Source organism: Lacerta agilis, chromosome 13 (genome assembly GCF_009819535.1).
Source record: "Lacerta agilis isolate rLacAgi1 chromosome 13, rLacAgi1.pri, whole genome shotgun sequence".
Classification (NCBI taxonomy): Eukaryota; Metazoa; Chordata; class Lepidosauria; order Squamata; family Lacertidae; genus Lacerta; species Lacerta agilis.
In genome coordinates this window covers 14,853,379-14,876,836 of record NC_046324.1, presented here as the reverse complement: position 1 = coordinate 14,876,836, position 23,458 = coordinate 14,853,379, and the positions used below count along the sequence as shown (strand labels likewise).

The window sequence follows — 23,458 nt, the reverse complement described above, 5'->3', positions numbered from 1 at the left end:
CTTGACACCAGTAAAGTTAGCTAAGATTTATAGAATGAGAGATAAAACATGCTGGAAATGCAAAGAATCAGGCGGAGACTTATATCATATGTGGTGGATGTGTGACAAAGTAAAAATATTTTGGGAACTGATCTATAATGAACTAAAAAAGATGTTTAGATATACCTTTCCCAAAAAACCATAAGCATTTCTTGCTAGGTTTGATGGGAGAGGAAATTGTGAAGATAGATCAAAGACTATTTGTGTACGCCACAGTAGCCGTGAGAACTTTAATGGCACAAAAGTGGAAGTTACAGGAAGTATTTACGATTGGAGAGTGGCAGGCAAAGATGATGGACTTTGCAGAACTGGCCAGACTGACTTTCAGGATTCGAGACCAGGACAATCAGAAATTCCAAAGGGACTGGAGTAAATTCACTGTATATTTGAACCATAATTGCAAAAATTCTGAAGACACTAGCAGGATTGAAATAATTTTTGCACACAGAATATATGGAAATTGCAAAAATTACAATGAGAGTCAGACAACAGGGGGAAGAAACGTTTAGAAAAGAATGGGGAAAGTTTATGGAATATTTGGATAAGGTGTGTAAGACGTAAAGGATGACATAAAACACATGGCGTGTAGTTATTTTATATAAGAGAATACTAAAGAAATAAGGAAAGATATATAATTTTGAAATGGGATTGCAAGAACTAATTGAAATCCGAAAAGAAAAAGAAAATTAAATCGGTGGAAAAACAGTTGATGTGTAAAACATAGATGTATGACTTAGAGAAGACATAAGAAGAAAGAAGGGAAGGGAACGTAAATTGTAAATGTAAAAGATAAGAGTGGTATAAATCTTTTGTAATATAAGTTTTTGTATTGTTTGTCTCTACAAATTTTCTGTTATAATCTTTGTTAAATTCAGAGGAAAAACCAATAAAAATTATTTACAAAAAAATGAAATAATTTTTGTAATGTGGATAACAGATGAAAGAACTAAAATGCGAGATGGGACTTGAAAGTGGAAAACTGTTGAAGTGAAGGAGGGGGAAGTCGCATGCTTGGCAGAGCAGAAGGTTTTATGTTTGTTACTGTAGTGTTGAAAATATTGTTTAAGGAAGAAAATAATAAATATATATTTAAAGAGAGAGAGAGAGTGGAGCAGAAAAAAATCAGTTTGACTTCTGCAGTTCCTGGCCGTCGGGGACACGCTCTCGTTCATACTCTCCCACATGCTCAGCTGCCTGGCTCCACACCAGCTCCGCCACCGCTCCAGTTGGCCGAGGGGATCGAAGTCATCTCACCCCTCCATGCCTTGCCCAGCAGAGAAACTGCACGCCTTGCAACCCTCCTGGGCAACGGCGTGCCGCCCGCCCACAACTCCCGAGCCTCTCCTGATCTCCTGCCCCCTTCTCCCTTTGATTTGACAGATCAGGAGAGGCAGCGAACCCTATGTTTCAGTAGAGTGCATTGTGCCTAGGGTTGCCACCCGTCCCTAGAAAAACACAAGGGGTGGGAAGATAGTTCTTCTAGCTGTAGGGCAGCTGAGTGGGAGGGGGCAGTCAGACTATGGAGGCCCCGCGGCGCGCCCCTCCCCTCCCCTGCAAGGAGCTCAGTGAGGGCACCCAGGGCGGGCTGACAGGAGCAGCCGCCATTACACAGCTTGCCTCACTGTTTGATGTTTAAAATATTTATTTCTTAATTTTGGGCTCAAAAAATAGGGGTTGTCTTGTACATGGGGGCATCTTATAGATGGAAAAAAGATTAGAATCAAGTCTCACTAATTTCCATGGGACTTACTTCTAAGTGAGAATTGCACCATAAGACTCAAATATCAGTTCACATCTGGACTATCTGAAGATCTTAGTATATTCATCTATGATTTGGGTAAAAAAACAGTAACGTATGTAGAAAGCTAGCTTTCTCCATACAGGGAGTTTTAAAACAGCAGCAACAGCATGGAAGCACATTAGGAAGCACTGTGCCCCCACATGGCTTCTGAATTGAGAATTTTCCCTTTCCCCTCTATTTCATAAAGCCATTGGTGTGTATTAAATACTTGCCTTCATCTCACACCTATTTGCATGCTCAGCAACCAACACAACTCAGACCAAGTTTTCCATGCTTAACAGGCTTGGAAACAAAGGACCAAATATGAACATGGGCATGCAGTGATGAGTAATAACCAGCACAGTTACCTGCCAGAAATGAAAGTGAGGGACAATTCAGAATGTGGGAAGCTAGAGATGAAAAATGAGCACTCTAACAGAGAGACAGAGAGGGAAGCAAGGGACCAAAGCATGCAGAGGTAGGCAAAGCAATCTGGGAAAGGAAACTGGGACTCACTTTCCCTCATCCACTCATCTGCTATGTACTTTCATTGCCACATTTCCAAATGCATTCCCACTATTGACTGGGAATCTCTCTAGCGAATTAATGTCTTGGCTGGTCAGTTATGGCCAATGAGGACAACAGCTGATTTAAGACCTGTGTATTTATCAAGCCATAGTCAGCTGTTCCATTTCTGCACAAGAAATAAATTGCCTCAGGTTCTGAGTTTATTGAAAGAAGTGTGCTTTATCATAATAACGATGCAGTTCAAAATATTTGTCTCAATGGAAATGCTCCAGCATTTAAGTTGTCCCCCATTTCCATTTCCAAAAGTCCGGAATGCATGGAGAGCAAGTGTGACTTAAAAATTAAAACATGTTGTGGCTGTCCTGGGCTTACTCCAAACTATTCCAACCAAGTATCAATGCGATACATAGCTATGAATATGCATGAAAGCATCTAAATGGCAAAGCTGCTCGGTCATTCTCCTCCCACCCTTCATCCCTTTATTTCAGAGAAAGACTGGGCTGGATTTCTTCTCTTTGGCAAAGCAGGGCCATGTCAGTCTCTTGGTCCACTGCATTTGCACAGGTGGCTTGTCTGAGAGAAAGAAAAACACACTCCATTTTGGAAGCAGAAGGACAGGTATTAGGTCTACATTCTGGGTTGGCAGGTGAGTTGTAACACCCCATAAAACAACCACTTCTCAACATCTTTGGAAGAGGCTGTGCTTTGCTCCTTGCTGCCATCAGAGGTGTGGTTGGCAGTGATGTGGAACACAGAAAATCTCAGTTGTAACTCCAAAGTTGTGGAACGAGGTAGCTTGACACCAGATAAGTAGTTTTGTCCAGCTCACCCTGCAGAACTTCCATGGGCTCGGGCAAAGAGGCCTTTTCTCCATCAGTGTATTTTTTTCTCTTTTTTCCAGTTATATTTCATTACATTAAAAAAAAAAAACACCTATACATTCCAATACACAATATTTTTTCTTTTGTTTTGTCAACTTCCCACCCTGTTTTCCCGGGTGTTTTTTTAATTGCTCCCCCTTGCTACACCCTATCTTCTCTGTCTTAAAACCACAATACCTCTTATTTCTTCTGTGGCTCATAGTTTAAATTCTGCTCACAAACTCATCATACTATACTACTTCTGTAAATAGCCTGAAAAAGGTTTCTATTCTTCCACAAAACAATCACCATTAAGTTGTCTGATTTTAGCTGTTAACTTTGCCAATTCCACAAAGTGCATTTCCCCCCTTTAAACTGGAGGAAGCACAGCAGCTGCGCTCTGTATAGGGACGGGCGAACAGATCGATTCCGGTTCCCCGTTTTCTAATCTTAAATTTAGTTCTCCACATTCGCACATCAGCTTGAGATATATATATATATTTTAAAAAGATGTCCTTGTGAAAATTCACCAGCATTTTAATGCAAATTTTCCCTAATATACATATCTTTGTAAAGCAGTTTCCCCTCTAACACATTTTTGTATTTTACTTTTGTTAATGCATAATATCTCCTCTACCCTAGTGTATGCCTCATTGTATATATTACTTGGCTGGATGAGTGCATTGCCAAGATTTGGAGAAGTGCAAATTCTGAGGAACAGCTGTTTTCGTGTATGGTTTGCGAATTGGGTATGCTGGCCTTTAAATGTGAACTGAATCCATTTCTCCCCCTTTCCCTAACTCTGGATCAAGACCAGACAGTTGGGAGCTAATTTATTTATTTTTAATGCTCCTAATGTAACTGTGATCAGTCTGACTTATTGTTCCCTCTGGCTCACCATTATCTACTCCCAGCACCTCTCCATGGTTTCAGACAAGGTTCTCTCCAAGCCCTACCTGGAGATGCTGGGGATTGAACCTGGGACTTCCTGCATGCCAAGCAGATGCTCTTCCACTGAGCTATGGCCCTTCCTTTCTCCTAGAGGTACTTGTGTCCACTAAGCTACAGGCATTTTGACAGGCTGTTAAGTCTGTTTTACTCTACCAGGCCTTTGGCCTTGATTGGTTGGTTGTCCGCTCTTCAGGTTTTTAAAAAACACACACATGACTGAGCGATTCCCATCTGGTTTTGCTCATTCTTATTCTATTTTATTGTTTCAGTACTGTCATTTCACCTGTTTTTAACTTTGTGAGCCGCTCTGAAAGCTGACAGTCAGGGAAAATATATAAATATACATAAATAAATACGCAAATCACTGGGGGTTTGCAGAGGAATGAATTAATACAGTACAATGGCATGTAGCAATGATGTCATGGGACAGATCCTTGGCACACCAAATCAGTAACTGCTGAATTTTACAAAGCTATAACTCAGGACTGGTCTGACTAGGTAAGCAACTCAAGTGGTTTTTAAGACTGGTTTTAAAAGACATTGTTATTTTTATATAAATATCCCAGCCCTTGGCCAAAGAGCTCAAGGTGCGATTTGTCCTTTATCTTTACAAACAGCCCTGTGAGGTAGGTTAGGCTAAGGAACAGCAACTTGTCCAAAGTCATCCAATATGTTTTCTGGCTGAGCAAGCATCGTAAAAAAAGATTTTCTCTGTCCCATCTGCACTATGACATTTTAAGCAGTATCGTACCACTTGGAACAGCTGTGGCTGCACCCCAAAGAATTCTGAGGACTGTAGTTTGTTAAGGGTGCTGAAAGTTGTTAGGAGACAATTCTCAGAGTGGTTTAACAACCAATCCTTCTTCCCAGGGAACTCTGGAAATCGTAGCACCAGGCTGCAACCGTTGTTCACTGCCCACTAGCACAAGGACGAGTTAGCTTTAATATTCCGCCACAGGGGAATCCAATACAGCACAGCAAGATCTAGCAGGATATCGTAGCGCAGATTGAGCAATCTATTGTGCAACAAACAGCGTGCTTAGGCGTTGTTTTGCACAATGCTTCATTGGTGAAACATCTTTTCAGGGATGCAAGCAACCTCATTCAATGTCCGCTGTATTGTTTTTTGTTTTGTTGAAAATTTTAAATTGCTTTAATTGACTGTTTTATCATGTTTGCTAGACACTTTGGGCTCCAGTAGGAGGAAACTTGGGATACAAGCATCATGAATGAATGAATGGATGAATGAATGAATGATAGACAGACAGATATTGCACTTGCATTCCACCTTTTATCTAAGGATCTCAAGGTGGTATACATGGTTCTTCCCCTCCACACTCAATCCCCACAACAACCCTGAGAGGTAGGTTAAGCTGGGAGGCAGGGACTGGCCAAAGGTCAGCCAGTGAGTTTCATGGCCAAGTGGGGATTTGAACTCTGACCTCCCAGGCCCTAGTCTAAAACTCTAACCACTACACCACACTGTCTCTCCATTCACAGCCTAATTCCAGAGCTGAGCAACGCAATCAGCAGAGCTGTGCAGAGTCTACCTCTTATTGGTGAGATGGCACTGTCCAACAAGTGCTTGCCCACATGATTCTGCTGGTTGTGTAGCATGGTTCTGAGATGGAGCTGGACATAAAACCCTTGCCATAAGCAGGTCAAGAAACTGAATTAAGATAAGCTTCCTTCTTTTAACAAGACATGTTTTGAACCACCCTCATATTACTCTCCTTCTTTCAATAGCAGGAGCTAACAATGTTTCTTTAACATTATTCTCCACCAAGCAATGTGCAAGCTGGACACACTGCCACGCAAATATCCACAATTAATTAAATTCAGAGAGATATGCAGCTCGAAAATATTTTATTAAATGCCGCGCCAAGGACATTCCTTCAAGTCCGTGGAGCTTTATTGAAAGTGGTGTTTTGTACCTCAGGATCTTGGCATGTTAACTGGCAATGAAGTCCAAGAAAAGAAGTTTCATATTATGTACGAACCAATAATTACGCTAGCTCCTATTTTGTTTGGTGCCTTGTTTTTAATGCAGAGTTAAGGCATGTAGCCAAGCAGCCACAGAAGGCAATTAAACTCAAGGAGATGCCTGCATTGGGGCCCCACACCTGACCCAAGGAAACTGTCTTCAACCTGTCTCATAATTCAGATATCCAGGCAATGAGTACCAAAGCAGCTGCACAAGGCCTCTGAACCGTGATTGGTTCAGAGAAAACTCTCGCTGCTCCCTATATACTGTAAGGGGCTCTGAGAGGCCATATAGTTAAACCCTCTGCTTAAATTCTGTGGGTTGAAGCCAACGTAACGCTAAGTTAAAGTCACTTAGCAGCCTGCTTGTTTTGCTGGCAATATGTTTTGCGCCGGAGGAATACTGTTGCAAAAGAGAACGCATAAGCAGGTTGCTGGCGACTTCGTTGCACAATATTACCGTGCGGTCGGTTGTGCAATGAGTTTCTGCTGCCACAGCTAGTGTATTAGGTTCCTCTGTTGCACAACATTAAAATTCGCCTGTCCACTGGTGCAAGAGCCCTTGCATTTTTGGACAGAAAGCTGGACAGAGCCCTGTAACTTTATTCCTGCCCCCCCCCATTGCAATTTTCACCAATCAAACAGGTCAGCCCACGCCAAGCAAACTACGCCACAAGCAGAGAGCAGATTGCTGTAAAATGCTTCGTTTCTTTGTGTGTGTGTGTGTGTGTGTGTGTGTGTATGCATTATTATTTTTAAGTACACATCTAAAATGTAAAGTGTGCATGCATTGTGCATGTACACTCTTCATAATAATACAAGAGTCCTATTGCACCACCTGGGGTGACAATCTATTTCCAACAGTGGTCAGTGCTGCTGAGAAGCCTACAAGCAGGGCGTATAGGTGAGAGCCCTCCCTCATAGCTGTTTTATTCCCAGTAACTGAAATTATTCTGAATAAGGAGGTTCTATTGAGCCATCATAGCTAGCAGCTGCTATGACTTTCTCTACGCTTTCTTTACAGCTCTCCAAGCAGGTGGCCACCACCACATCCTGCAGCGCTGAGTTCCATCACTGAACGATGGCATTGTGTGAAAAAGCACTTCCTTTCACCTGGATCGGCTGCAGCTCCCAGCTGAGTTCATACTTGGTGCCAAAGTACTTTTGAAACTACAGGAGCTCTCAAAAGGAGATGATGATATGGCACGGAGGAGACTGGGGGGGGGGGGTGGTTAAAAAAAAAATCCCTCCTGATTTGGCTTGGATCCTGGAGCTTGTGTACAATACAGTTTTTGCCAAGTTCTCTCTAATATTAAGTCATCGACATTAAAGCCCTCTCACCTTCTTTTAAAGCACGAAAGGAATACATGGATTTAGTTTGGGGAATTATACATATACATATGCAAGGTAATGACACTTAAGGATTTTTTTCACAAGCAGACACAGTGGCTGCAGTTCTAAATGTGCTTATGCTGGCAGGGCCCCACTGACCTCAGTGGGGCTCTGCGGCTGCCAGAGCAAGCACATTCAAGACTGCAGCCGGGATCTGTTTGCACAAAAGACCAGTCAGATGCCTAATTTGTTATTATTTTACATGTACACTTACCGCCCTTGCAGGCGCTTTCAAAAGCAACCGTACAAAGCAAAGTGCAGGCACCCTTTTCAAGACTTCTGGCAATGAGGGGAAGAGAGAGAGAGAGAGAGAGAGAGAGAGAGAGAGAGAAAGAAAGAAAGAAAGAAAGAAAGAAAGAAAGAAAGAAAGAAAGAAATCTTCTGTCTCCTATGCACACTGGAACACTCTAATAACAATGCTAAGGCTGCAATCCTATGCACACTTAATTGGGAATGCAGGGCAAATATATATAAAATTGGGCTACACAGCAGCCAAGTTCTGCTGAGCCAGGCTGGGAGATTAATTTAAGGGGCTCGTAAAAGCCTCCAAATTCTGCTCAAGCGCAGATCTGAACTGGAGAACAATTACTAGCCTGCCCATCTCCAAAAACCTTCCCGAGTCCTCCCCGCCTACCATCCAAAACAGGAGCGTTACTAAGCCCTTGAAAGACACGACACAAATTTGTACAAAATCTGCATGTGCTAATTTATGTGCATACAGTGGTACCTCTACTTACGGACGCAATCCATTCCGGGGTGCCGTTCGCACCCTGAAAGTCCGTAAGTAGAGCGCCGCTTCTGCGCGTGCCGTGATAGATCGCTCCTGCGCATAGCACACAGATCGCTCCTGCGCATGCGCGAACCCGGAAGTAAACACTTCCGGGTTTGCCGCGTTTGTAACCTGAATAAACGCAACGTGAAGCAAACGCAACTCGAGGTATGACTGTAAATGCAAATTTAGGCTGTGTTTCAGAGGGCAAAGAAAAAAAAAGTTAACACTGATATCAAATTGACCGAAGTCTGCTGCTACTGCATGACTGCAGTCAGATATTGTCAAATGCTGACTCACTGCAACTGCGTACAGAAGATCAAATATGGAAAGGATACTCATGTGTGCAGACAATATGGACTCCACCTAGGTATAGATGTGTTGCTGTTTGTGGACCTGCAAGTCAGCAAAAGCCTTTTGGGAAATGATTTATAATGAGATAAAGAAAATGTTTAAAATAACTTTTGTTAAAAAACTAGAGGCTTTTAAAATTAAGTATAATGGGGAAGAGACCCCGAAAAGAAAAAAAAGGTCCTATTTATGTATGTGACAATAGTGTCAAGAATGTTATATATGCCCAGGGTTGGAAGGAAGGAAGAACCCCATGGAAAGAAGAATGGATACTGAAGCTGATGGACTATGGAAATGGCGAAATCGACTGGGAAGATTAGACAGCAAGAAGACAATTTTTTTTAGAAATGAATGGATTAATTTTACAGAATATATGAAGGAGCACTGCAAACATTTAAAGAAATTAGCAGGGTTGGAATGGCACTTGTAATATAATTTGATAAAAGGTACTGAAAAAGGAGATTTTATAGATTGGATAAAAGTATTTGGTCGCAGAAAAGAGAATAAATAAATATTGGAAACCGGGGAAAGGGTGGGGGGTAGTCCAGGGGTTGGAAGAACCCCTATAAAGATACAGTAGTGACATTGTTATGGCTGAATGCAGTTAGTATTGTATGCAAAAAAAAAAAAAAAACAAAAAACTTTTAAAATAAAATATATAGAGGTGTTTCTGTTTGTAAAGCATAGCCTACACACAGTATGGTAATAATAATAAATCAGGGCTATTTTCTCCCAAGCAACCTGGAAAAATGTGTCACTTACTGTTGCAGGCACTCATGTGACATGGCCTCGACAGTGGGGGCACCGGGAGGTCGCTGCACACAGATCTGTTTAATGCAACGTGCTGGCCTTTGGCTGTGAGTTTCTGGCAGGTAGCCTTCCTCCTTTGCGTCCCGACACCACAGCTTACAGAGCACTGCAAAAGAAATGAAGCAACTGCCCTGTCCCAAATGTGCCAACCTGACATAAGGCTGGGCACACTCAACATTTTATTCTAGCATCAATGGAGAACAAGTCCTTTTCTTCGGCCTAGTCCACACACAATCCAGACCTACTGCATATTTCTGGCTCCTGGAGAGCACAAAAAATGGTTGGCAAACGGTTTTCATTCTGAAAAAGCCTTTCCTCCTCAGCGAGGGGAGGGGTTGTGAGCGGGAGCCGGCTCCGGCATTGCGCTGGGGGCGTTTCGCCTCCAGCCTTACCTTTTTCCCGCCGCCGCGCCGCGCCCCTAGCAGTCAGCCAATAGGGGGGGCGGGGTTTTGCTGCACCTGGGCAGCCGCGGCGGCTCATCTCCGCCATTCTGCGGAGTGGAGCTTCCAGTTGTATCTCGCATCAACAGGCTCCACCTCATGGGCGGTTAACCCTTGAGTGACTCCACGCTCTGCGGGGGGAGTCAACTATAGTCTGTTCAACCCAATGCCTAAGCCAATACCACTCACACGCTGTAACCAATAAAGTTGTGGCCTTTTTACCTCCATTTAACCAATAATTATGTGTCATTGTGTTTTATTTCTGGCATGCGGGAGTAGGGTCCTCAAATCACAAGAAAAGCTCATTGCGGATCGATTCTGCCTTACTCCACAGTGTGTTCATTCAAAAACAGGTGGCAGGTGGTCCCAGCAAAGGAATGCATGTGTATGTGTGTCTGCACCATTACATTGTGAGTGGGCATATTCAGAGATTGCAAGAGGAGGGCTTTCAAACGCGTAATCTAATCAAGAGGAGGGTTTCAAACACATTCTCAAGTAACCAAGGATTGCTCAAGGATGAGCAATCAATCCGGACTGAAAGTAGCACGTTGAGAATGAGCAATAATGATTCCGTATTGGGAAAAACCCTACTTCTGTGCTACAAACAGGTAATTTGTGTGCACTTGCAGCCTGCAGGAGGGCTGTTCATGTTAACTGAGACAGGGGTGCATCAGAAGGCATCTAGTAGAGATCCAACCTCGAATGGAGAGGGCTGGGGGAAGAAAGGCAGATATAGGCACACTCTTATTTAAAGCTACTCACCTTAGACCATTCTCCCACAATCAGCTGTGGAGGGCAGTCCATTTTTGCACAGGGTTTCTGAGTGGACAATCTGGATCCGTGGCACCTCTCGTCAGCGAGTTTCAGAAAGCTCCCATCCATCAACAACTGCTGGCAAGTCACTTTGCGATTCTGGGTTCCTCCTCCACACGTGTGGGAACACTAAGCAGAAGGAGACTAATAGAAATTAGGCCCATGCACAGAACCTTCCTCTTCATTTTAAGAACTCCTTACTGATTGTCTTTTCCTTACAGGTAACGGCGACAACAAATGCAACGGCAGCAAAGGAGATTGGGATATGGATCACTCCAATAATACATTACAAAATACAGTTTGTCAACCTAAGTGTCTTTCAGGTGTTCCAAAGAAACTGTATAAGTCAACATTAAGACCTTGAATTGGGCTTGATAGCGTATAGACACCCAGAACAGTTTCTGGCAACGTGAAAACTGCTTTTGATGCTTTTGTAGAAAAGTGGGATATAAATGCAATGAATGAATGAATGAATGAATGTTTTATAACTCTGTGTGCCATTCAGCGCTTCAGCAATTACATACTGCCTGAGCTTCAGTGTCTGGACTGCCTTCAAGGGTAGCCCCACAAACAGCGCTTTACAGTGATCTAAACTATTGACCGCTGTGAACACTTGGGCCTTTGAAGAAGAAGTTGGATCCACGTCCTGCAAGCTACAGGCCTGTTCTTTCGGAGTACAAAGATGAAGGCTTTTTTTTTTTTTAAAGCACTCAAGTTATGTGACCCTGCATCTTGGCCTGAATCAGTACAGACCAGCAACAGGTTGACCGTTTCATCTGTTGTTTATGCGAAACTGGCCTAATGACTGTGGCTTTCACCCAGGAAGGCCTCTGAAATCCACATAATTCATTTCATCTAGAAAGATCATTTGCTGAAAAAGTGAGGAATGAATACTTCTGTTCCAGAAACAGTGCACTGTCAGCAGCCCATGAATAAAAAATTGAGCATTAGCTCCGCTGAGAAGAAGAAGAAGAAGAAGAAGAGTTTGGATTTGATATCCCGCTTTTTACTACCCGAAGGAGTCTCAAAGCGGCTAACATTCTCCTTTCCCTTCCTCCCCCACAACAAACACTCTGTGAGGTGAGTGGGGCTGAGAGACTTCAGAGAAGTGTGACTAGCCCAAGGTCACCCAGCAGCTGCATGTGGAGGAGTGCAGACACGAACCCGGTTCCCCAGATTACGAGTCTGCCGCTCCTAACCACTACACCACACTGAGAGGTTACTCTAAGTCAGGGAAAGGGGAACATGTCTCCCTCCGGATGTGTTTGGACAACTCCCACCATCCCTGGCCATTGGCCATACTGGCTGAGGCCGATGAGAGCTGGAGTTCAGCAACATCTGGAGGACCCTGAGCTCTCCATCCCTGCCTTAAGCCTCTGTTTATTTAGCAACCCCATCATACCTGTTGCCATTCTTCAACGTGCCAAACTGGGGGGCAGTCAATCTGGTTGCAGGCTTGCAAAGAGTGGGGCTTTTTGTCTTTGCAGTTTTCGGGCCCAACAACTGATCCTCCAGGTTGCTGGCAACGCACCTCTCTTGTCTGGATGCCAACACCACAAGTGGCAGAACACTGCCTCCAGGGACGCACCTGCCACCTGTTCCAAGAGATTATCCAAACAGTACACTGAGTAAGCAATGCTAGGAATGATGAGGCAGAAGCGGTTGCTTTGATACTGGATTCCACTGAAGTTTCATAAATGGTTGCTCCCCCCCCCTCTCTGACCCTCCATTACACACAACACTTTTATTCAATTCCTTAATACTTTATCTTAGCTTTTATCCCAATTCTTAATCAGAAAAGGCTTCGGCTGAGAAAGATCGCTGTAAGACAGTCCACACCCGCAGGCTCACCATGTAGAAGACACAACACACAAGGAAAAAGGGAGGAGGAGGGAGGAGGAAAGCAAGCAAGCCCAGACACCGCTTCTTAAAGCTACTGTCCTTTTAACAGCCGTCTGGGCTGGAAACAGGTAAGATAGCCCTGATAGCATGGCGGGCACTAGGTGACTGTATGTGTGCTGGTCTCTTAGTAGAAGCACTGGCATAGCCTTGCTTCCCTTCTCTCTCCCGCAGCATGGGACTAGGTGAGAGAGGGCCAAAGACAGCTGAGTTGGTCTTAACTAATAACATTTCAGCATGATCCTTTCTGTGGCCAGAGGGTGCAGAGAGGCTCCACTGGGGGTCTTCCATCCAAATGGTTGATCTACATGGTGTGCTTTAACCACACCTCCCTTTGAAGCACACATACGAACGGATCGCTTATGGATGCAGACTTTCTTCAGGTAAACGTAATGATATTCGGAGCAAATTTATACAGAATACATGAGGCTATTGATACAGAAATTTGTACAGCCGTACCTTGGATCCTGAGCGCCTCACGACTCAAACGCTTTGGCTCCCGGACGCCACAAACCTGAAGTGAGTGTTCTGGTTTGCGAATGTTATTTGGAAGCTGAACGTCCAATGTGGTTTCCGATTGGCTGCAGGGAAAGGTCCTGCAGCCAATCGGAAGCCGTGCCTTGGTTGTCGAACGTTTTCGGAAGTCGATTCTGTTCGACAACCAAACCACGACTGTATTAGGATAATAAGATTATACACATTTATATATGTATGGAAATGTAACTTAGCATTTTTCTTTTTTCTTTTCATTGACATTTTTCCCTTTCTTTCTTTTCACCACTTTTTAATAAACGAATTTCTTCTAATAAAATATCAATAATAAAAAAATAAAGGTTTCCACAATGCAGAGTCCTACCTTGGGGGGCAAAGCCTCGTATTGCAAACACGGCTCATTGCTGGGGGTCTCGTTGAGCTGTCACACAGGCTGTCATTGACTGTTTGCTTTGTCTGCTCATGTAGGCACACTGCAATGGCTTCCTGAGTCCCTAGATTGTTATATATATATATATATAAATGAGATAAATTACACATGAGCAACGTATCTTGAACACTAAGAAAAGGTTACAGATATAAAGCACATTCTCTCAAGCCACAATCTAAATCAGAGGCGGCTAATCTCCAGTTCAAGAACTTAGCCGAGATCTTTAAAACTAAATCTAAAAGTTGTGTGATTTATTCAGTGGTGGTTATCTAGTCTTTTATATATTACATGTGTTTGGATTATCAATGTATTTCAATGACTTTGTATATTTTTATGATTTTACTTTTTTAACTTATGGAAATAAAGGCTAGTTACAAGTTAGTCTGTAGCAGTTTAACCTATGTAAGAAGTTTTAGCAACTTCAGAATCATCTATCTGCATTGTGTATTTAATCTGCAGCTGCAAGGACACGAAGTAAAAGTTATTTGTTCTTTAAACAGAGAGTGTCTTGCGTAGTTTTTTATAGGAGGTAAAAAAAAAGAAAACTCATTAAAGGGTCAAACAAACCAGAGCTGTCTTCTGCATACTCCACAAATGGGATCTAGAGTCCAATGTCCACACTACTGTGTGGCGCCCCATCCACCTTAGATCCCTAGCATCTCCAGATATGGATGGAAACAACTGCCCACCTTTTTTAATATAATGCTTATTAAGTTTCCAATTTAATAATCCAATACGAACCTCATTAAAATGTTCCAAATTACAATTTTAAAAAGCCAAATATAAATGCCCAATTTTTTTGGGTGACTTCCCATGCTCTGAATTTCGCGAAGTGCTGATCATCTAATATCCCATTGCATTTCTTAATTAATCAATAAGCCATTCCGATGTTAATCCTTCAGATAATTTTCATTTACTTTCACAACCACTGGTCTGTTCAACTTTCGCATTCTCGCTTCTGTATGAAATGTTTTTCCCTGATGTTTTCCACAGTCCAGCAATTCCATTTTCAGTTTCTGCTCACAGGAGCCATAATATGCCACATCCCAAACAAAGAGACGCCATTAGCCCTGGGCAGACACCTGGAATTCCCTTCTGTAATCCCGCTCCATCTCTCAACATGCTGGTACAATAACTCCAATCCAGAATTCTTTCATCCTTCCACTGAGGGCATCCAGTCAATATTATATTATAATTAAACCACAACTGCCCACCTTTAATCTGAAACCCTGGGGCACCGAGGCAATGCCAAGCTAGACAAATCAATAAGGCCACGTCCTAAAACAGTCCCTCATTTTTGGCTTTCTCTGTGATTAGAGCACAGCCCTGCCACCAGAATATCTGATATGGCCTTGAGTTGCGAGTCTCTTGACCTGAACGTTTAGAACAGTATCTGGAGTTGTGTACCTCATCTTATTATATACAAAGTCCTGCCAGAAAACCAAGGGCCCAGTTCGTTCCACAGGCTGCGAAGTTGCCTTGGGAATCTCATCTATGTACAGCCCAATAAAACAAGAAGTCATTACCACTGTCATACTGGATGAAATGCGCTGAAGTTCATTTTGGTACTGAGGTTTCACTGGTACTATGAGGAATGGTGGGGGGAGTAGGGGGTTTCTAATGTGATACGCAAGACCGAAAATGGTCATAGTTCAGGGAACCTGTTTCCTTCCTTCTCAATGCATGTTCCCCTAGGGGCTTCAGAGGGGCTACAAATCTGATTTCAAGACAGCTTAATATTTCTCTTTTGTTAAAAGATTTGCAAGGATTCAAGCACCTATGTACTTTCACTGCATTTCCTAATAAAAATCCAGAGCCTTGTTATTTGTGTAGGTAGGATATATTAAAACCCCGAGTTTTATCCTTTTAAAAAAACCAAAAAACCTGTACAACAGCTAGACAATTACTGCCATAAATACCTCTTCTCCTAATTCATCATGAAGGCTTTTCTCAACACTCTGTTGGTTACTAAAAAGGCCTGTTTTTTATTTTTAGCTGACTCCGTGGAAAAACTCAGGAGTGGAATATGTCCCCCCGCCCTGGCCAGGTTAGTAGTGTGTGTTTTATGACTTTCAGTAATTGGTTAGAGCATGGGCGAGGGTTTTTGTTCCTAGATATGAGTGACAAGTGATTTTTATAATGGGATCTCAACCACTTCCATCTGTCCCCAATCATTCAAAATTGTATTATGTCAGAACTGGACATTACCCATGGCATACGAAGGGAACAACCCAAGCCGCAATTTGGGAAAGAGATTTTGGCAGGGATGCCTTGTCCTTCATTAACAAATCAACCACGCTTGATGTTGTGCCATCAATACTGCAGCAATCTTCCTCGAAAACAGCAAAATGCACTTACCATGACCATCGGAGCAAGCCGATTATATATTCCAAAGAACTGTAGCTGAGGGGCACTGCGCATGTTTTGCATGTATAAGGGTTAATCCCCAGGTATCTCCGGTTAATGGAACTTCAGGTAGTGAGGCTGAGTAAAGAATGCTAAGTCCCTAGAGAGCCTCTAGAAGGTCAGTGCTGGATTAGATAAACTGCTGGCCTCACTCCTTTTTGGCCTGCGCATTTCACTCCATTACACATTTTCTGTTGCTTTTCTGCTTGTTTTTAGTTTTCTTCAAGTGTGTTTCAACACACACATGGCGCGCAGATACATAAACAGAAAACCAATTTTGGAGAACGTAATCCCTGACCGAACACTAAATGCGAATAAATGAAATCAAGGTCTAGGTGAGCTTAGTATGTATTTTTAACACATGCATGCAAGGATTCAAAACATGATCTATGGTTGATAGCCAATAGGATATGCCATAACAGCTGGGTAATCTTGTATTACAACATTCACCTAGAAACCTGGTGTATTATCTCACATAAACAAAAATGCTATTGTTGAAACACACCGATTGCAAAAGCTGCCCTCCAAGTGGCCTGCCAAACTTTTTTTTAAATTCCAGAGTGTTTTCTTCAGTGGCATCTGTTTAGAGAGCTTACCTTTGTGCATGGCCATAGATCAGGCTTCCTCAACCTCGACCCTCCAGATGTTTTTGGCCTACAACTCCCATGAGCCCTAGCTAGCAGGACCAATGGTCAGGGATGATGGGAATTGTAGTCCCAAAACATCTGGAGGGCTGAGGTTGAGGAAGCTTGCTATAGATCCTCTTAAAAATTTGAACATTATTAGCATACTACTCCAGTTTCCCAATTAATAAAAATTTGGGCTTACCATCCAGCATATAATGTCATCCTCACTTCCATCATTTACACTTGTCATAGAATGACTGTAAGGCTCAAAACCAAGCCTTGTATCACTTATGCTATATTTCATTTCCAGTTGGTCGTTGCACAACCACAATAATTCCTGGTAAATGTCAACATTAACCAGAATCAGAATTGCAGAGTTGGAAGGGCCCCCGAGGATCAACTCCCTGCAGTGCAGGAATACGCAGCTGTCCCATGCAGGGATCAAACCTGCAACCTTGGCGTTATCAGCGCCACGCTCCAACTGAACAATAACATATACACAAAATTCAAATTGCTAATTGACTTTTTTTTCAAGCGCACCTGTCTTTTCCTTTCACCTACTTAACTGTCTGTTCATTTAAATTCCTGGTTATTTGAAACATTCATGAAATGAGGCTGGAAGTCATAGTTGCACCACCCAGCCGTGGATTGTTTTCTTTTTATTTTGGAAACAGCACATCTTCAGGTCAATATAGTATACTACTTTTGAAATTCACTTGGGGGGTTGCCTTATACAGAGCCAGTTCATTGGCTCACCCTGCCTATGAGTCAGTGGCTCTTCAGGGTCTCAGAAAGGAATCCTTCCCACCTCTACATGGGGATGTCAGGAATATTACTGGTATAATTATTTACAAAGTGACTTAAGAACATCCAGTAATAATTATTATTTTTAAGGCAGGACATGAAAGAAGCCACATTGCCACTCTTCGAGTAAGGGCCAAAGAAAGCCCAGGGGAAAATAACAGTCTTTGCCTGATGCCCCCCAAAGAGTTGCTCCTGGATAACAATCCTGATATAACACACAAGGCGGCCAAATTTTGTGCAGCAGCTATTACAATACGAAACACAATGACTAGCACTCAGGGTTAGTACAACATATCAATCGATGGGCACTCCTACGTCAGAAGGGTTTCCTTTCTGACAGATAAATGACCACCCAGAGGGATGTGGGTGGCGCTGTGGTCTAAACCACTGAGACTCTTGGGCTTGCCGATCGGAAGGTCGGCGGTTCGAATCCACGCAACGGGGAGAGCTCCCATTGCTCTGTCCCAGCTCCTGCCAAACTAGCAGTTCGAAAGCACACCACTGCAAGTAGATAATTATGTAACGCTGTGGCGGGACAGTAAATGGTGTTTCCGTGCGCTCTGGTTTCCGTCACGGTGTCCCGTTGCGCCAGAAGCGGTTTAGTCATGCTGGCCACATGATCCGGAAAGCAGTCTGTGGACAAATGCCAGCTCCCTCGGCCTGAAAGTGAGATGAGCGCTGCACCCCATAGTCGCCTTTGACTGGACTTAACCGTCCAGGGGTCCTTTAACTTTTTTTACCTTACATGATTTTATATTACTTTATATGTGATTTTATATTCTTTTACTTTGCCTTGAGCTTTTAAATTTTTTAATTGGTGTTTTTTGTTTTTGATACTGGTCATTGACCATAATAAAATGACTTGCCTTGACTTGAAAACAGTGCCAGGCAAGCTTCCCTGAGGAGAGCATTCCACACAAAGGGTCTAGTCCAGGGGTCTGCAACCTTTAAGACCAAAAGAGCCACTTGGACCTGTTTCCGAAGGGGAAAAAAAACTGGGAGCCGCAAAACCATTGCGACATTTAAAACAAATATAACACTGCATTTTATTTTTAAAAATCTGATTTAAATTTAAAAAAATCCGATTTAAATAAAAAAATCCGATTTAAATAAAAAAAAATCCTTATTTATTTATTTATTTATTTATTTAAATCATTCATTTTTATCCACCCTGGGGACCACTACCAGGTCACAGCCTGATCCAAGGTGGGTTGCAACAGCATACAAATATTTGATTTGTTGTTGTTTTTTTAAAAAAATGAGTCCTCAACTGCACACTTGTGTTAAATGTTTGTCCCATGTCTTATTGAAGACTGCTGGCTTTTACAATAATCTTAGTGTCTTTTACCCTTAATATTCCAGACCAGAGGCTATGTTCACCTCTTCCAACCTCCTCTCTTGCTAAATAAAGCACAGAATTGCACCAGAGAAGCCTGTGATGTTTGTGCTGACTTGCATACAGGTGGCTGTAGTAGTTCGTAGTGTTCAAACCTTTTTAGGGGAGTTCCCTGCCCCCTTAATGACAATGGCGATAGATTTTGCACATGAACACAGATCCAAGTTAGGACTCCTCTCTTCCACGCCAACAGGTGCTTTGTCAAGGCTCCCCTAACACACACTGAGGACAGAGGAAAAACTGCAAAACGTCCCGGCCTTGCTCCGGGGCGGAGAGAGACGCGCGCCCGCGAGAGCGCGGTCTGAGGCTGCGAGCGGAACCAGGAGCGAAGGAGGCAGCGGCAGGGAAACAGGCGCCGCTTCCTCAACCATTTTTAAAAAGAGGGCTTCCCCCCTTGCCCGCCACCCGCCGCCCCTGGCCCAGCCCGCAGCTGCCTACCTCGTAATCGCCTCGACGCAGCAGCCAGCAGCCTTCCGAGAGGAACTGCGGCCAGCCCTCCCCCGCGGTCCCACGACCCAGCCGAAGAGTCCTGGCCTCCAGTGCCCGTGCGGGGATGCGTCTGAAGGCCCCCTTCCTGCCCCCATCCCGTCCCGCCTCCCAGCTGCCTCTGGATGCCGCGGGGTCCCACATACCCGCCGACCCCGGAGCTCCCCTGTCCGCCCCAAGGCCACCTCCCACGCTAGGAAGACTCCCGGAGCTGGGCAGGGTTGGTCCCGCCAGGCAGGCTCGGGGGGCGGCCTCTCCCATGGGCGCCTGCTTCGGAGGCTGAGGCGGGGTCTTCAAAGTTCCCCCTCCCGCTCGCCTAGCTCCATCTCTTCCCGAAGGAGCGTGCACGCCTCAGGCGCGCTCCCCGCCAGAGCCCTCGGCTGAGCTGCACCACCTCTACTGCGTCCCCACCGCCTCCGAGCCCTGCTGTTCAAGGCCAGGTGATCCTGGGTATGCCCCTGAGCAGCGCCCTCAGCCTCCGGAGGGCGGGCCGCCGGCCAGCTGGAGGGCGGTCGCTGCCAGCTGGAGAAGTGGGCAGGCGTATCCGCCCCGGAGTACCGGAGCCGCGGCAGCCATGTAAAAGAGCCGCATGCGGCTCCGGAGCCGCAGGTTGCTGACCCCCGGTCTAGTCTCACGTTGCCACCTGCCGCCCATGGACTGAACCTGGCATCTTCTGCATGCAAAACAGGTGCTCTACCTCCAAGCTACAGTGCTTTTCTGGAACACATAAGAATCTGCCCCGGTATGAAAAAGACCATTGATCCATCTTGCTGAATGTTGTGGACACTGGCTCCTCAGAATTCCAGACAAGGGTCTTCCCCTCAGTCCTACCTGCAGATGCTGGGATTGAGCCTGGAACCTCCTTCATGGAAATGCATGTGGTCTACCACTGAGCAATGCTCCAGATTTCCATGCATCGAGGGACCAGGGGACGGGGGACGGGACAGGGGGTTGTTCAGAAGAAAGTGTTACATTCACGGAGAACTGGTTTGTCATGCTTCGCACTTCTTTCAACCTGCACAACTGTTTGTAGCATTTGAAAAAGATCTTTTCGACATTCACAGACAGACAAAAATACCTCCAGTGCACGTAGCAGAGCATGGAGTGAAGCCAATGTATTCCCAGCCATAGACAACATCTGCAGCATCTTCCGAAGGTGGAGGTTCCAGGACAAATGGGACAGGGTCACCATCGCATGACTCCGAGTGGCAACTGCGCTCAGTCACCGGTTTGGTTTCTTCGCACTCTTCGTCCGGCAGCTCCACCTCCGTCTGAGTAAATGCGAGATAAATACGGCACTTCACGTCACGCGTCTGAACACCACGGCCGCAAGAAGCGCTGCAAGGGGACCATGGCTCAGGGATAAACCTGCAATTAAACCACAGCGTAAGAAATCGGGACAATAATAACGGAACTATGAAAACATTTCCCTTTATTTATCTGAATCGATGACAAAAGAGATTCAGTTTTCTTCTGCCGGTGGACATGAAAACCTGCCACATACTCTCCAAACGAATCTCGTCACTCTACACCCTGGGGGAAGCCACAACTATTTAAAGCGGCATGATACTGCTTTAATTGCATAGTGTGAATGGGGCATTAAAGAACATGGGTTTCAGCTTGCTTTTCCTTCCTCCTTCCCATCCATTTTTCCTTATGTGTCATGTATTTTTAGACTGTGAGCCTGAGGACAGAAGCAACTTCAGAGCTGGGTGTGTGTGTGTGTGTGTGTGTGTGTAAACCATTTGGATATCCTTTTTTGGCTAAAGGGCAAGGTATAAATGCTGTAAACAAATAAACATAAATGAATATTAAAATTCTAAGGTTTTATAAAAGGTCACACATTAGTGTTACAAGGCAAACATGGAGTTGGGCATTTTGTGCCTCCCTTAATGTCTAGATTTGCCATTAAGATTCCTGATCTGAAAGTTCATTAATACATCCCTTGAATTCCTTGCATGTACACACATATATGTAAGGTCAAAAGTAATTGTTGCAGGCACATTTGCAAAGTTGAGAAGGAAACCTATGTAACTTGCTTGTTGAAATTTTAAAAGTAATCGAGTACCTACTGTTTCTTCCATCATTGTGAAGGTCTCAAATGTCTTTCAAAAAATTATGATTATATATCAAAAGAGGGAGAGAGCTATCCCAGCTAAAGGCAGTTAATGCACCCAAACACACTTTGCCATTATCTCGCAATGGCTGGGAAGGCATCCCAAATATGTAGATTGCCACAGGTTTAGATAAATGTGAACGTTATTTACAAGAGGACTCCATCCATCATTCAATGACATTCACATTGCACGAGTGTTCTGTGAATGGATGGAAGTTGTGCAGTGACAGGGTTTGATGGATTCCACCCACAGGCACTGATGCACAATTTGTTTTCTGCCATAGAGAGGTGGAGGCACGTTGCTGGTGAGGTTCTCAGAACAGGCACCCACCAAACAGCCAGCCATTGTCTTAAGTTTTCACAAGGTTTGTAGGACATGGTACATGATGCTGCAACCTTGCTGAAGCTAAGCAGCCCAGATTCTGTCCACAGCCTGGATGGGACACTATCTTGTATTCATCCTTGAGCTTCATGGCAGAAAGGAGATATAGATATATAATAAGTAAGTCATGGGGAGGGGAGAGAAGACAAAGGGTCCTATATTCAGTTCCTAGGCTCACAAATACAGTAGAAGACTATGCCTGACAAAACAGTACTGACCACCTGTTTGCACAAACAAACCCTATCCTGCAAGGCTAATCCCACAAACAGCTGCAGGTGCTAGAACAGGGGTGAGGAACTTTGGGCCTATGGGCTGATCTTTGCCAGGGGTTCAATGTGGGCCTACAATGTGGGCCAAAGCGTAACCACCTGTCCATCACTAGGTAACATCAGCTGATGGCCGGAAGAGCAAAGGTCAATCCTGCTTGCGGCTGTTTAGCCAATGCGTTCCCTGTGGGGAATGTGCTGGTGAAGCAGACCCCAAGCAGTCAGCACAACTGAACCCTCTGTTCACCAGCTGGTGCATGGAGGGATCAATCCTCAGTTTGGCTATGTGTTCCTGTTCTCCTGCTAGAAATAGGCACTTGCAGCCAAAGGCCAGTGTGGGGCTATTTGAAAGACCTTTTGCAAACAGCTGTGCACTGCTCTTTAAGCTTCAGGTTTTCAAAGGATCTAAGAGCAGAGAGGGCTGTTTGCAAAAGGGCTTTCAAACAGCCCTGAGCTGCACTTTGAAGTTCCAACAATTGGGGCTTCAAAGTGCAGTATAACCTGACATCACTATGACACCAGATGACTGGCAGATGGGCAGTCAACTGTCAGATTTAGCTCTCCAGGGCTGGGGGGATAAGGATCACACCAGCTAGACAAGGTTCCCAAACCCCATGCTAGGTGCAAAGATTCTTACCAAACTGCAGCATATGTTTACATAAACGTAGGTGCTGTTGTACACAACCACCCTTGCTAGGTATTATACTGATTCAGGGCATGGTACTTAGAGAGATTTCCAGGCAATGCAAGTATGCCCATGCTTGTTCAGACTCAGAGCCCTGTATCCTTTCCCTACGTCCACACAAGAAAGAGCTTGGGAATCCTGGGAACCAGGATACAATATCAACCACTTGGGATGCAGAAAGGAGGTAAGACCAAGAGAAGAGAAAGGAGACAAATGTACACGACAAAGAGAATTTCTGAACCATTGCTTATCTAAACCAAGAATAATATTCTCTTAGCTTTTTGTCATTAAGCAGTGTACCGCAGTGCCTTAACCAATGCAAATATTTGACAAAGCTTGAGGAGAGAAAAAATGTGTTGACAGCAGTACACCAGCAGTTCAGAATTCACTCCGTATACAAGGCTGGCGGAACGCATAAGAGGGTCCAAAAATAATGTATGATGAATTCCTTTGAAGCTTTGCATTTTTGTTTGAAAGTCTGAACCACAGAACAAATTCATTTACAGTCAGAGGATTCTAAGCATTTTTTCCTCGACACAGCAGGTCTATATTGTAATTGAGGTTTTCCTGTTGCATATTTAGTGTCTGGGATTTCATAGAGCCCCAACTGCAAGTTCTATTTATTTATTTTAACACAACAACAAGTAAATCTGTGGAACAAGCAACCTAGGGTTGCCATTGGCTAAATCAAATCATGTGATTTTTTTTTGAAGTTGGTATCTGCATTTTGTAGGATGAAATGTAAAGTTGGGTG

At 44.1% G+C, this 23,458-nt stretch overlaps 1 protein-coding gene across 2 annotated transcripts in view; it reads right to left on the bottom strand.

The window, feature by feature from the left end:
* The window catches only part of ADAMTSL3 (ADAMTS like 3), a 267,862-nt gene that overhangs the window by 41,789 nt on the left and 202,615 nt on the right, over positions 1-23,458 (bottom strand). For both annotated transcript variants that reach the window (XM_033166904.1, XM_033166905.1), the window contains exons 16-20: positions 20,334-20,623; positions 13,472-13,601; positions 12,119-12,311; positions 10,666-10,845; positions 9,416-9,569 (exon numbers count right to left, since the gene is read on the bottom strand). In XM_033166904.1, the coding sequence (XP_033022795.1) occupies positions 9,416-9,569; positions 10,666-10,845; positions 12,119-12,311; positions 13,472-13,601; positions 20,334-20,623 (947 nt within the window). The remainder of the gene's footprint in view (positions 1-9,415; positions 9,570-10,665; positions 10,846-12,118; positions 12,312-13,471; positions 13,602-20,333; positions 20,624-23,458) is intronic.